Genomic DNA, 12873 nt, shown 5'->3' with positions numbered 1-12873 from the left:
ATGGCTGCCCATGGTGCCTTGGGCAGACAGAGGGCCCTTTCAGCACCGAGTGACGAAGCCCATGGGAATGCAGCTACATCCTGTCCTCAGTACATCCCATACCAAAGCCCTGGGACTTGGCCTCCCTCTGCTCTGTCCAGAGCCCCATGAGAGCATCAGGCTGTGCCCAGTCTCTGACATGCAGCAGGGCCAGGGATAGCCTCTGTACCCAAGGGCAGAGGCTTAAGCCTCTCTAGTAGGAGCAGTGGCTCAGCATGAGGGAGTCTCCCTGTGACCCCAGAGCACCCCAGGACTTCATGATTACGGCCAGAGACTCCACGCAGAGAGGCCCCAGGGTGCAGGGCTACAGAGCTGGATGTGACCTCAGCTCAGACCTCATACCCAGCAGATCCCAGCTCCAGCACAAAGCCCCACACACCCAGTGAGCGCCAATATTGCTTTATTTGGAAGGTGAATCCACTGGCACCTGAAAGGAGGCTGTAGAGGGATAGAGCTGTGTGACAGACAGGGCTGCAGAAAGCCAGGAGAAGGCACTTGTGGTGGCAGAAGCACCGAGGGCATTTTGGACAGCCTGGGCCAGGGGCTGCACCAGAGTAAGGCAGGGGCAGGCGGTGTCAGGGACCAGCCTTGACACAGGGTACAGACAGCATGTCCTGCCCAAGGAAGGGGTACATGGCCTGGGGCATGACGGGGTATGCACTGGGACAGCACATCATGATGGAAGTGGCGACCCAGTACCAATCCCAGACCCCTTCAAGGCCCCAGGTGAACCATGGCTGCTGCTCTACACCTCAAAAAAGGTGTCAGGGAACCCCAGGCAGTAGGCAGCTGTGGCCAGCTGCTGGGGACACCTGTCTCACTGATCTAAGTCTACAGAGAGATGGGAGCAGACCCTCCCTTGAACCGGGAGCAATAGAGACCTGCCTCCAGGCAGGGTGAGGAGGGCTTGTGGCAGGGCAGCCCTAGTGTGGCACTGCTCCAAAAATTCTGTCTCTAGGTGCCCATTTCTCTAGTCAGCCCTACATGGCGTCGTCAGGGCTTGGCACCTGGTGGGTTCTGGAGGCTGATCCAGGACTGGGCTGGCTCCAGTGCCAGTGTCCTCTTCTGTTCTCCAAGACAGGTTGTGCTCCCACAATGCCTAGCCCCAGCTCCCCCATGGCCAGAGTGCCAGCACAGACTGCTGCAGTGCTCACCCTTCCCCTCCACCCCACCACAGTCTCTAGGCCCAGTCCCACAGAGTCCAGAGATGAAGATTTTCCAGGATGATAAACCAAGTGTGGCAGAGACAGGCAGGGCTGCAGGCTGGTCTCCAGAACCATCAGCAAGGCTGTTTCTGTCCCTTTTGGAGTAGTCTGGCCCCAGGGCTGGTTCAGTGGCTCTGGTGGCTTGGAGCCACAAACCTCTCTGCAGGGACAGCAGGAGGAGAGAACAACCCCATGACTGGCTCCCCTCAGCCTCTGGGGCACCTGGCCCCATCCCAGGACTACACAAACTTCAGGGCTGGAGGAATTTCCCCCTTGCCCAGGGTCACAGAACAGGTTACGGCTCCCCTTGTCCTTCCCCTCCCTGCACAGCAATGGAGGCCTTGCTGCCCTGCTCAGTTTCCAAACTGGACTGGGGTGATGCTGGATCTGGCTGTGCAGTACTGTGTGTCTCTACACCCCTCGAGTGCAGGGCAGGGAGGCACTGAGCCCTTAGGGCTCCAGTAAGATAAAGGATGTTTTCAGGCCAGACAGAAGGAGGGGCCCAGGCTGGGGAAGCCAAGTTCAGAGCCTCCCTTAGGGAATTGTGGAGGCGCCTTGCAGCTGGAATGGCAAGATGAGGCTGCCAGCAGGTCAGGGGGGGTTATGCCTATCCAACTCCCCTAGGCACTGCTGCCCCCAGCTCAGGTCCCCCAGGCCAGTCCCCCCTCTACCCCAGGGAAAAGTCAGCACCCACCTGAGCATGCAGCACTGGCAAGACCAGGGGATTTTGGCTTGAGTCCTAGGGGGGCTCCCAAAGATTGGTATCCCTCTTACGGGCTCTCCATTTGGGTCCTTCCACTTGCAGTATCCTAAGTCTATCCAGGGCTGGGAGAAGGGCCTGTGCAGTGGCTCGGTGTCCATGCTGTCTCGGTGCTCTGCAGGGGAAGCCGTGCTCGGCGAAGGCCTCTGTCTGTCCATCCATCTGTGCAGGAGTCTCTGGAGGAATTGCAGTGCAGTCAGCCAGGAGGGGATGGGGCGGCAGGGTCGTTTCATCCCAAAGACAGGCTGTGTTCTGTCTGCAGCTGAGAAGGGGAGCCAAGTGGCACGGGACGTCAGATGATGTCTCGCTGGTCCTGGCAACGCCGCAACAGGCAGTAGAGCCCGGAGAAGAGGTACAGGCAGGCAGTGACGCCCCCGCAGATGGAGGCGCTCAGGTAGGCACTGTACAGGCAGTGCTGGCTGTAGCCCGGCAGGTTGCAAAAGCTTCTCTGCTTGGCCTTGTGACCCATGATGCCAGTGGCAGCTGCGTAGAGCCCCACACCCAGTGCCAGGTCGTGCACCAGGTTGGTGAGGAGCCAGCGGGAGCCCAACCAGGGCACCAGCTCCCAGCGCCCCAGCAGGCTCAGCCCGAAGAGGGCCAGGGTGAGGAGCCAGACGAGGACAGCGGCAAACAGAGCGAAGTGGGCCGCCCCTTCGTACTTATGAGCCGCTACCGTCACCCAGAAGGCAGCGCCCAGAGCCAGCTGCCCCAGGCGTAGCAGGCCCAGCGGGCTCCGCAGGAAGGCGCGATGGAGGCTGAGAGAGCCGCGGGCCGGCGGCCCCGGGGGCGGCGGCACCGTCGGAGGAGCCGTGCGGGCCATGGCGCGGCCCTGCCTACTCCGGCGCGGCTCGGGCGGGACTCAGGGCCCCGGCAGCGACTTCCTCCCTGGCTGCTGCCAAACATCTGGCACTTAGCGGTCCTCCCCGCGCGGGGCCTCTCTCCTCTCCTCCCTGCCCCGCCTCCGCGCCCCGCCGCACCTCCCGCCAGCCCATCGGACACCCGAGGGCAGCCGCGGATGCGCCGTCGGGCAGGGACCGCCGCGCCTCTCCCGTCCCGCTGCCGCCGGGGCGGGCCACAACGCGGGGCGCGAGCGGTGGCGGGAGGACGTGGGAGAGGGCGACCGATGCCGGCGGCGGGGCGCAGGGACAGCGCACCGGGACCCCGTGCGGTGGCCGGCGGGGGGCGCGCGCCAGGGTTCCCTCTACGTCATCCGGGATTCCCTCCGGAGTGCCGAGCGGCGGGGCCCCGCCCAGGGGCGAGGCCTCGCACCCCGCCCGTGACGTCATCTGCCACGTGGCCTCCAGCGAAGCGGGGCAGCCGCGCCCCTCGGCGCCGATTGGCCGTGGCAGCGGGAGGCGGGCGGGGATCGCGGGGGGCGGGGCCGGCACGCAGCGGTGAATGAATGGGGCGCGCGGCTGTGGCGGGACCCCGGCGCGTTGGCGCGAAGCGGGTCCGGGAATGCAGTGGGCACCCGGCGGAGCCGCCACCGCCAGGTCTGTGCGAGGGGCCGGTGGGTGCGGGGCAGCGTTGGAGCGAAAGTGGGTCACGGCGGGGCCCAGCGCCCCGGGCAGGGCGGGACCGGACTTGCGTGCCCCGGCCCGAGCCGGGGCGTCTCCCGCGTTCCCGGGCGGCCACGCCTGTGCGGCTGGCCCCCTGCCCGGCATCCCGGACCGCCCTTAACCCGAGGGCCCCCCTTCCTCACTGGGCATCCGCGCCGGATCCCGGGGGAGGCGGACCGGACCGGGCGGCGAGACCGGAGCCTGACGCCGACTGTTCGGTGCCCGCAGCGGCCAGGGCCATGGGCACTCCGGCCTCGATGGTGAGCGACTCTCCGGGACGGCCGGCGCCCGCAGCCCGCGCCCGCAAGCGGGCCTCGGCCAACATCTTCCAGGGCGTGGGGCTGCGAGAGCTGCGGAGCCTGTTCCGGAGCGGCGGGGCCGAGCGGCCCGAGGAGCGCGCCCGCCTCGTCTGGCGGTACGCGGGCCAGCGGCGCATGGCGCGGGCCCTGCGGCGGCTGCGGCGGCGACGGACAGCCCAGCCCGGCGGTGGGATGGCCGCGCTGCGGCGCTTCGAACACCTTCGGTAGGTACGGGTCGCGGAGGCGGGGCAACCGCGGGAAGTGCGGCCGGGCCACGCCGCTAACACACAGCTCTTGCCCGTAGGATCGCGGAGAAGAAGCAGGAGGGTGACTGCGGGGCCAAGAGGGGCTCGGGCTCCATGCAGCAGCGCTGAGCGGCTGGGCCGCGGCGAGCAGCCTTCCAAGGACCCTAAGTGTACTGGGCAGGGTGCAATGAATGGTTAATAAAGGGTGGACAATGGTGCCTGATTGAGGCTCTGGTTGTGTCCTGCCCATCCCCGAGTGGCAGAACCATGGTCCAGGCTGTTGTACAGCACTTAGTGTAAAGGGAACAGCCCCACACCACAGGTGAGGTGGGAACACACCTGTGGGTTATCTGTTCCAGCCTCCCTGTTTAAGCAGGTTCATCCTAGAGCAGCTGTCACAGCATCACATTCAGATGGTTCCTGAATATCTTTTGTGAGGGAGACTCCACAGCCTCTCTGGGCAATCTGTTCCAGTGCACAGTCACACAGTAACTGCCCTGGCATAGTCACAGGGACAACTGAAGAACAAGCTACATGCTGCCCTTCATGAAAAGGAACACGAGGAAGAGAGAACAGAGATTCTCCAGGGAGAGATTTCTCTGCTGGAAGACCAGCTGGCCAAGCTGGAAGAGTGTGGTGCTCAGGAGAACGGAGAAGTCATGGGGGATATTCTGAAGCTTGAGGAGCTGAAGCAGGAGGTATTCAGCCTCACTGCCAAAAGAACAAAACTCCAGGCCATGGTCCTGTGGCTGGAGGAGAAGCAGCTACAGGAAGCAGCCTGGCAGTCTGAATGTGGCCACTTCGAGGAGGAGAAGCAGCAGCTGGGCAGCCTCATCTCCAGCCTCCAGAGCTCCCTCTCCAAGAGCCACTGGGCCCAGGAGAGACTGGAGCAGCATCTGCAGACACAGGATGCCAAGAGACAGCCTGGGCAGCTGCTTGCCTTCAATGTCCAGCATGAGCAGACAGGAAAGGAACTCTGTCCTGCAGCAGCTCCAGCAGCTGCAGGCAGCCAGTGCACCCCTGTGCAGGTACACATGGATACCAGCCATGGGCCGAGGAGCCCCAACCTGCTCTAGGGTGCTGCAGAGGCACAGATGTAGCCAGCTGAATGGCAGCTCTGTTATTCAGACCGTTGCATGGTTTAAATACATTACATACATTTCTACAGTGCATTAGAACAATACATTTTGGGTCAGTCAAATGCAGCTGGGCCCGGCCGGGGAGTTGGGATCTCCACTGCTGCCCCCTCTGTGCTTACACAGCCAGTGCTGAGTCCCCTCCCCATTGCAGGAGACAAGGCAGCTGCTCTGCCTTCCAGGTTCACCTGCCTTCATCCTTCTCACTCCCCAAAGGTGGGCTAACAGAACAGCAAGACCCAACACTGACCTTCCCCAGCAGCCTGAGAAGTCACAGCTGAAGGCAAGCAGGTGCAGGCAGCAGCCCTGGTGCTGTTTTATACAACACAAGCTCAGCAGCTGCTGGTAAGAGGGGCTCCCTGCCTCTCCACCCACAGCAGGCCTGCGAGATTGTCAGCCCCAGGGCAGCCAGGAGTCCATGCTGGTTCCCCAGTGCTCCCACCCATGTGGCAGAAGAGCCCCTCCAGCCCTTCCCTGGCAACCCCTGCTCCTCAGAGGGTCCCTAGGCACAGACAAGGCTGGCACCATGCTGGCTGCACAGCAGCCAGGGAGCTTGCTAGGAGAGGAAAGAAAGTCAAGCGAGAGCAGCTATGGAGCCCAGGCAGGAGAAATGGACTGGGGCAAAAGGGGAGAGCTCCCATGGGAGAGCTCTGCGAAGCCACCTGCTCTTCACATGGACAAGCCAGCACCTTTTTTACCTTAGTGTCTAACTGCATCCAAGCCAGTCCCCTGTGTTGTCCCTCTTATGTCCCCTCCTCGAGCCTCTAGCCAGAGAACAGCCACTCATTGTGGTCCCCGCTACCCCAGTGGGCAGCAGGAACTCCCCCTGAGGAAAGCAGCGTGCACGGGGTTGGGGCACTGGAGGGACAGTGGAGGAGTACAGCACACCCTAAGGGAAATGGAGGGGGTATCACCTGCTAAAGGCCTTCCCAGCCTGGCAGCTGGCATGGTGGGGAAAAGAAGGGCCAGTGGCTGGTGTAAAGGGCTGGACGGATGCTGGCTCAGGTAGCCCGTTCATCCCAGCCCCAAGCAGGGGTGCTCAGAACCGCATGCAGGCCAAGGAACAGAGGCAGGAACAGGGTCCCAGCCATGCCATAGTTCCTGGTAGATTCCCACACCTCCTCCTGGCCCCTGCCCCAGGCAGGGCACCAAGCTCCAATGGAGCTGGGGAGGGACCATGCCCAATCTGCCTGGCTCCTCCAGTTCAGCTGCAGGTTCCTCCAGTCGCATCTGCTCGCTCTACCCTGAAGGTCGAGTCCCAGCCACAGGAGGCAGCAGTGGCCCAGCTCCTCTTGCAGTGCTAGTCCGAGGCGGCCAAGCCCTGCCCACGGCTCCTGCAGCTACCACCATGAGAAGAAAGGCTTCCGGCTCTGGAAGCTCTGCGTGTAGGACTCACTGGCGGAGCGCTGGTGGGAGCGCGCTGTTTCCACAATCACGGGCGGCATCTGAACCAGGTGCAGTGGGCTCTTCCCATCCTTCAACGCCTGAGTCAGGTTCAGGATCTGTATGGCACAACAGAGCACTGCCTGAGCAACAGAGAGCACCCACTCCAGGCAAAGGCAGGACAAGGCTTCCCACCTCATCCGTCTGTCTTCCCTATGCTTACCTGACCTCTCATGACAGCAATCTGCTTGTGAAACTGTCCCCTGTCAAAGCCAGGGTCTTTCTGCAAGAGAGACAGCAAAGAACACAATGAGATCCACGCACTGCTTCATGCAGTCAACAAGATGCCTATTCCCCAAGTAAGCCACACCCCCTGTCCTGTCCCATGGGTTTTCTGCTTCTCCCACATTCAATCTTCAGCTTCTGGCAGAAGGATAACCCTGCTGTGTCTCAGCCCAGAAACACTGTCAGGAGCTTGACCACCTCTGTCCCTGCAACCTTGACAGGGAGTTCCCCAATACGACTCCTGCTTTTCCTCCTCCCATATCATCTTCACCCACTCCTCCAGCTCACCTTGAAGAGCTCATACAGATCTTCCTCCAGGTCCTTGACAAAGTTGGGGTCTGAAATCTTGGGAAGAATCAGGTCCTTGATCTCCTGTGAAAAGGGGATTTTGGCCTGGGGCAGCCATGCCCAGTAGAACGGATCTGTGGAAGAAAGCAGGAGACATTAGAACTGGGGAATGCAATGCATGGTGCCACGTGCCCCTGGGTGCCAGCTTCCCTGCATCTGGGACACAGGGTCCAGCATCTGCCTTCTACAGTCTCTGCTGAGGAGCTGCCCATGAACCCACAAGTTGCAGAGGCACAGCCCTAGCCCTCTCCTCTACAATCCTTGGAAAGGATGCCCAAGCGTGGAGTTGTGCAGCTTGCCATGGTGCCTTGGCATAGCCTGGGGGACTCACATGCTCTCCAGGAGTCCGGGTGCTTCAAGGGAAAGGCTAAACCATTGTCTATAGCAGCCAGCTTGATGATGGGCTCCTTCACCACCACCCAGTCGCTGTCCTGGAAGGAAGTGAAGCATGTCACAAGGAGGTCCTCCCAGCAGGAACAGTCCTTCTCCTACTCCCTGCAGCCCCTCCCTGGCTACCACAGAGGCACAGCAGCCTCTTGCCTGTAGCATGGCACCTTAACCACAGGAAGACAAAGGCTGCTTTGGGTGGGTAGGGGGACAAGGCTGTTTCCCCCCCAGGCCTCACTCCAAGGTCCAGCAACACCAGTTTCCCCCACAGAGTTCAGCTGCATCCTCACAAAGTCCCACTAGGCCACAAGTCACAAACACAAATGGTAACAAAAGGCCCAGGAGACAAGATAAGGCCTCAACACACTTGGAAGCCCAAAGCAGATGGAAAATTCCCATCCTGCCTGCCAAGCTGGCAGCTTCCAGAAGCAGAGTCCCTGTGTTGCCCCTGCCCGGGAGCAGCCACTCACCCGCACGCCAGCACTGTCCAGGGGACAGTCATACTTGATGAGCCAGTTGTCATTGCCCCGATCTGCAGGGAGATAAAACCAGCTGTGTCACCACCAGGGCCTCCCTGCACCAGGCTGGGAAGAAGACTATTCCTCCTCTGACCCAAAAGTGAGACAGACACATTTTAGGCCCAAACTCCCAGAGCCCTTAAACTTGCTGCAGGCAAGTTTGGGAAGCCACATCAAGCCCCTCACAGACAGCCCTAGAAGTGCCAGCTCCCAAGAGAAAGGTCAGCCTGCAAGCCCCAGAGTGCAACCTCAATCCCTTCCAGCCTAGCAGAAACTCAGAAACATGGTGTGAAATGGGATATACAGGGGCACAGTTAGGTGCTGGATTTCTGGATGTCCCTGGATCCTCACAGTTGGCAAACTTTCACCTGAGCACCATGGTAGATACAGATCTGCCAGCAAACTGGCCAGCAGCAAGAGCCTCAGGTGGTGAGCAGCCCAGCAGCTGCACTCTGCCTAGAGGCAGATGTCACCTGGCAGCAGCTGAGGGGAGAGGAGTTTCAGGAGCAGAGAAAAGCCATGGAGACCCTATCTCCCTCCCCCTTCTCCAGCATGGTAGGACATGAAGGAGCAGCAGCATCCATGGCAGGCAGCTGGCCCTACCTGTGTTCCTGATGATGTAGTCCAGCACCACCAGCCGCTCGAACTGCAGCAGCAGCTGCCGATTTGTGTTCTCCGGGAGCGGCTCGGCTTCAAAGCGCCGCAGCCAGTAGTCTGCATCCTTGTAGCCTTCCACAAAGAGTTGGAAGGAGCCCACCTGAGGCAAGGACAGGCTGCATTACACAAGGCCACAGAGGCCAGGGAGGTGCTAACAGGCAGGCATGGAGGCTGGCAGCCCTACCTTGGGTGGCAGACCAATGCGGTTGAAGCGCTGGCCAACCTTCGGCACCTTCTCCAGAGCCAGCCTCTTTCCTCGGGACTTCACCCTGTCAATGGCACTGTAGTTAAAGGTCTCACTGGCCAGATACACCACCTGCAGGGACATGAGCACAGTCAGAGGGGCCTCTCGCAAATCACAGGACTGCCCAAAAAGACACAGCATTTCCCAGAGCTCTGCCCAGCACAAGGATCCCCATGGTTTGAGCAGGGACAGTCCTACTCTAGAGCACTCAATCTCCTAGACCAGCAGTGACACAAGATAAGGTGCAAGGAGAGCTGTGTGGACACACACAAAAGCCTCCCCAGAAGAAGCTCCCAGCAGCTGTCCCCTCACCTTTGTGCGGGGAACAATGTTGAGTTCCAGTTTCTGGTCTACCAGGCTGGCACCTGCCTCTGACAGGTAGCCCTGGTTCAGGACAAGGCAGTCTCTCCCAAAGCAGCATGGGCAGCACAACTTCTGCAGCCACTTGGTCCACTTGGGGTTCAGCTGCCCATAGGGCTCCTCATTCTTGGGCTTGAAGACGCCGATGATTTTCTGTGAGTGGGAGAGAAGAGGCTGAGTCCAGGAACTGGCAGAGCTGAGACACTTTTCTCAGCCCACAGCAGGGATACTAAGGAACAAGTCCAGAACTGCCCCTCATTAGGATAATAACCAGCCTCCTGGGATCAGGCAAAACTCCACAGCTCCCAGGAGGGAGGTACCCAGAGCTGGGGAGAAGCCCTCTCCAGCCAGTATCCCATCCCACAAGAGCAGAGTGCTGCCCAGAGACCTTTATACCCAACAGGAGTCCCAAAAAACACCAATGATGATGCAGTCTCCTGGTAAACACATCAGTCTCATCCCAGTGACCTTTGGATGGCGGGGGAGAGCTCATCGTTGGTCATTATGTTCACACAGGAAAGGGGCAGGATAGCAATCCCTGCCCTGGCTCAAAAATCCATTGAACAGAACTGATCCCAAACTGACCAGAGGAAAAGGACCATAACAGCCGAGCACCTGCAGGACCCCTGAGGAGCCAGGGCTCTGTACTGGGGAGTCCAGCAGAAGGGCTGACTCTCTGGATACAATGTGGACAAGAGGGCACAGGCAGCCCCAAACCGGCCACCAGCTGGTACCAGCAGCACTCCCAGCCCCTCAACCCAGCTTCACACACATGCCAACCCAGCAGTGGGGACAGCAGTGTAGGTATCCCCCTGTGCAGAGGGCACAGAAGCCTTGTGCAGGGCACTGCATCCCCACTGAGCCAGCACTGCCATGGCACACAGACGAGAGAAGGGCTGGGACAGGAGCAAGGCCACCTGTCCCCACAAGTCAGGCATCCCTGGGGGATGGCAGTCCCTGCTCTGGAGTGACTCAGCATCACATGCAACCAGGCCTTCTCCCCATGGCCACTGCTAGCCCTGGCCTGAGTGGGCATCACTTCCCCAAGCTGAGCTCCTGCCAGAATGTGGAAGTAGAACATGAATCCCAGTGCTCCAGCAGGGAACCTTAATGCAATCTCAGGGGCCAAAAGCCAGGCCAGAGCAAGCAGAGCCAAGGCTCTGTCCACCAGGAAGACAGAAAGGGAGGGTTTGAGGGAAGAGGATCACTTGAGCCATGTCCAGATCACATGGTGGAGCCCCACTTGCCCTAGGCAGGCAGGAAGGCAATCCCCACACCAGCCCCACACGGCTGTCACACGACTGTCAATATATCCATGCTTGAATGTAAGCCCACAAAGAGGCCTGTCAGGAGCTCTGGCAGCATGAAGCCCTGTGCTCCATGGAACCAGTCCAGCAGAACAAGGCCCAGGCAGGCAGGGACAGCATGGAAGCAGACAGCAGAGGCCTGGCAGCACAGCATCCCTTTCCAGACAGAGCCGTGCCGAGAGCAGCACTGACAGGGAAAACAGGTCTGCCTGGTGCCAGCAGCAAGGCAGAGAGAGCCCAGCCAGCTCAGTGGAGCAGCTGGCAGTGGGGTGATCATAACCACTGGGGCTGGGCAGCGCAGCCCAGGAACGGCTCAGGCCTCAGTAGCCTCAAGGGAAATAATCAAAGAAGAAAGTTTCCCCCCAACCCCCAATATCTTCCTCCTGCTGCTCACAATATCTACATGCTGCACTCTCTCCCGTGCCAGCAGTGGGATGTTTTTTGTAACCCTGGGCAGCAATCACAGCAACCAGTCACACACCACATTTGCTGGCAGCAGGATAATCTGGGGGACCTGCCAGCTGACAGCACCAGCAGTACACAGACTCTGACTTCTCACACTCATGCTCCAGCAGCCATCCTTGAGTTTGGGTCTCCTACAGCCAGGCAGCCTCCAGCCTGCAATCCCCAAGTAGTTCATCTGGCTGCCCATTCCAGGTCTCATATTGGGCAATAGGAGGGAGCTGGCCTGTGGCACAAATGAGTATTTCCACACACACCATCAGCTGAGCTGGGAATTGCCTGCAACAGCTTCTAGAAGCCGGCTTTCACCCAGAGAGGGAAAACTAGGACACATCAGAAACCACAGAGCTCACTCCTGATTCCCTGGAAGCAGCCCAGCACACACGTGGCAAGGGAGCCATAGGAAACAGCAAGAGCTCAAGTAATTGGGCAGGGAGCAGCAGGTCACAAGACAAGCCAGCCTGTGCTGCACACTCATCCGGTCAGTGGCCCAAAGACGGCTGCCACACAGCCCACCAGGTCTATAGGGGACCAGCCACATGCCAAGGACTTTGTCTCCACTATACCAACCACGCAGCCACAGAGAAGACATCTCACTCAGTTCAAACAACAGGCCAAAACCAGCTCAGCCCACAGAGTCACAGCCCTGGGACTGGAGTCACTGTGTTCAGATGCCGATGCAAGGGCCTGTGGGAGGGGGTGACCCTTCCTCTTTGGGCACAAAGCTGCAGAAGAGATTGAATCAGCACTTGGACACTGCTGCCCCGCACTCTCGCTGCTGCTCCCGCTGTACCTCTCCCCGGGGAGGCTCACACCCACTCCGGTCGCTCCTAGCAGCCCTCCCAGCGTCCCGCTCCCGGCCGGTGCCGCTCAGCCCACGGGCCTCCGGAGCTACGGGGGCGGCATCACCACCCCGGGGTCGGCCGCGCGGGGCCGGGCCCAGCTCACCCCCTGCGGGTCCTTCACGAAGTAGCTGCCGCTGGAGCCCTGCGAGATGCGCTCGGGGAAGATGCCCCGCTCGCTGGCCAGCTCAGCCCGCCGCACCACGTCGGCAAACTCGGGATCCTCGGGGAAGTCGTTGCGCTCCCGCTGCGCGGCCGCCGCTGCCGCCGCCGCTGCCGCCGCCGCCGCCTGGGCCTGCGCCTGGGCCTGCGCCGCCGCCGGGCCCCGCGCCCCGCGCTCCAGCAGCGGCTGCCGCTCGCGGTCGCGGCCACCGGGGGAGCCGGGAGGGGAGGGCGGCGGGGGCGCAGCGGGCGGGAGGGCGCGCACGGCACCCCCCGGCAGCCCGTAGTCAAGGCCCTGCGCCCTCTCCGGCGACACCAGCGGGCTCGTCTCGTCCATCGCGCCGCCCGCCCGGCCCCGCCGTACCGCTGCCACCGCTTCCGGTTCCGACCGCGTCACGGCACCCCAGGGGCTGCCCCGCCCCCCGCCGCACCCCATTGGCTGCTCCGCCCCACGTCGCGTCACGCCCAGCCCGGCCTCTGCGGCCGGAGCCGCGGGCGCCGCTGCACACATGATACCGCTGGGGCTAGGTCGGAACCTCTCGCGCCTCGAACCGTTCGCTCGGGGAGGTCATGGTATCTTCGCCCCCTGTACACCCCTGCCTAGTGGGTGGTGGCGCTAGTGCCCTACACAAAGATGGACGCTCTGGAGTGGCCGTGCCCATTGCTGCCCTTCAC

The 12873-nt window shown here is 61.3% G+C and overlaps 3 protein-coding genes across 3 annotated transcripts; 1 reads left to right on the top strand and 2 right to left on the bottom strand.

Annotated features, from left to right (window-relative positions):
• Positions 1–422: 422 nt before the first annotated feature.
• On the bottom strand, positions 423–3251 carry MARVELD1 (MARVEL domain containing 1). Its single transcript, XM_064717494.1, has 2 exons — positions 1939–3251; positions 423–1404 (listed from the first exon to the last, which is right to left on the bottom strand). The coding sequence occupies exon 1, from the start codon at positions 2822–2824 to the stop codon at positions 2297–2299; it is 528 nt and encodes a 175-aa protein (XP_064573564.1). The 5' UTR covers positions 2825–3251; the 3' UTR covers positions 423–1404; positions 1939–2296.
• A 145-nt stretch (positions 3252–3396) lies between these two features.
• Positions 3397–4334, top strand: AVPI1 (arginine vasopressin induced 1). The gene is made up of 3 exons (XM_064717495.1): positions 3397–3497; positions 3792–4086; positions 4167–4334. Exons 1-3 carry the CDS (start codon positions 3407–3409, stop codon positions 4234–4236), a joined length of 456 nt encoding a protein of 151 aa, XP_064573565.1. The 5' UTR covers positions 3397–3406; the 3' UTR covers positions 4237–4334.
• An 870-nt stretch (positions 4335–5204) lies between these two features.
• Positions 5205–12614, bottom strand: PI4K2A (phosphatidylinositol 4-kinase type 2 alpha). The gene is made up of 9 exons (XM_064717490.1): positions 12143–12614; positions 9378–9578; positions 9006–9137; positions 8768–8921; positions 8117–8178; positions 7591–7690; positions 7200–7333; positions 6850–6909; positions 5205–6745 (listed from the first exon to the last, which is right to left on the bottom strand). The coding sequence occupies exons 1-9, from the start codon at positions 12533–12535 to the stop codon at positions 6584–6586; spliced, it is 1398 nt and encodes a 465-aa protein (XP_064573560.1). The 5' UTR covers positions 12536–12614; the 3' UTR covers positions 5205–6583.
• Positions 12615–12873: the final 259 nt, after the last annotated feature.

The sequence above is a fragment of the Zonotrichia leucophrys genome, chromosome 6, assembly GCF_028769735.1.
Source record: "Zonotrichia leucophrys gambelii isolate GWCS_2022_RI chromosome 6, RI_Zleu_2.0, whole genome shotgun sequence".
Taxonomy (NCBI): Eukaryota; Metazoa; Chordata; class Aves; order Passeriformes; family Passerellidae; genus Zonotrichia; species Zonotrichia leucophrys.
Note: the sequence above shows the minus strand (reverse complement) of the source record. Positions and strands in the feature narration are given on the sequence as shown.

Coding starts and splice junctions, on each gene's coding strand:
- PI4K2A (XM_064717490.1), bottom strand. CDS start 12,535: ATGGACGAGACGAGCCCGCTGGTGTCGCCGGAGAGGGCGCAGGGCCTT. Junction 9,579..12,142: donor TCGTGAAGGACCCGCAGGGG/GTGAGCTGGGCC, acceptor TCCCACTCACAG/AAAATCATCGGCGTCTTCAA. Junction 8,922..9,005: donor GCATTGGTCTGCCACCCAAG/GTAGGGCTGCCA, acceptor TCCTTGCCTCAG/GTGGGCTCCTTCCAACTCTT.
- MARVELD1 (XM_064717494.1), bottom strand. CDS start 2,824: ATGGCCCGCACGGCTCCTCCGACGGTGCCGCCGCCCCCGGGGCCGCCG.
- AVPI1 (XM_064717495.1), top strand. CDS start 3,407: ATGGGGCGCGCGGCTGTGGCGGGACCCCGGCGCGTTGGCGCGAAGCGG. Junction 3,498..3,791: donor GGCGGAGCCGCCACCGCCAG/GTCTGTGCGAGG, acceptor CGGTGCCCGCAG/CGGCCAGGGCCATGGGCACT. Junction 4,087..4,166: donor CGGCGCTTCGAACACCTTCG/GTAGGTACGGGT, acceptor TCTTGCCCGTAG/GATCGCGGAGAAGAAGCAGG.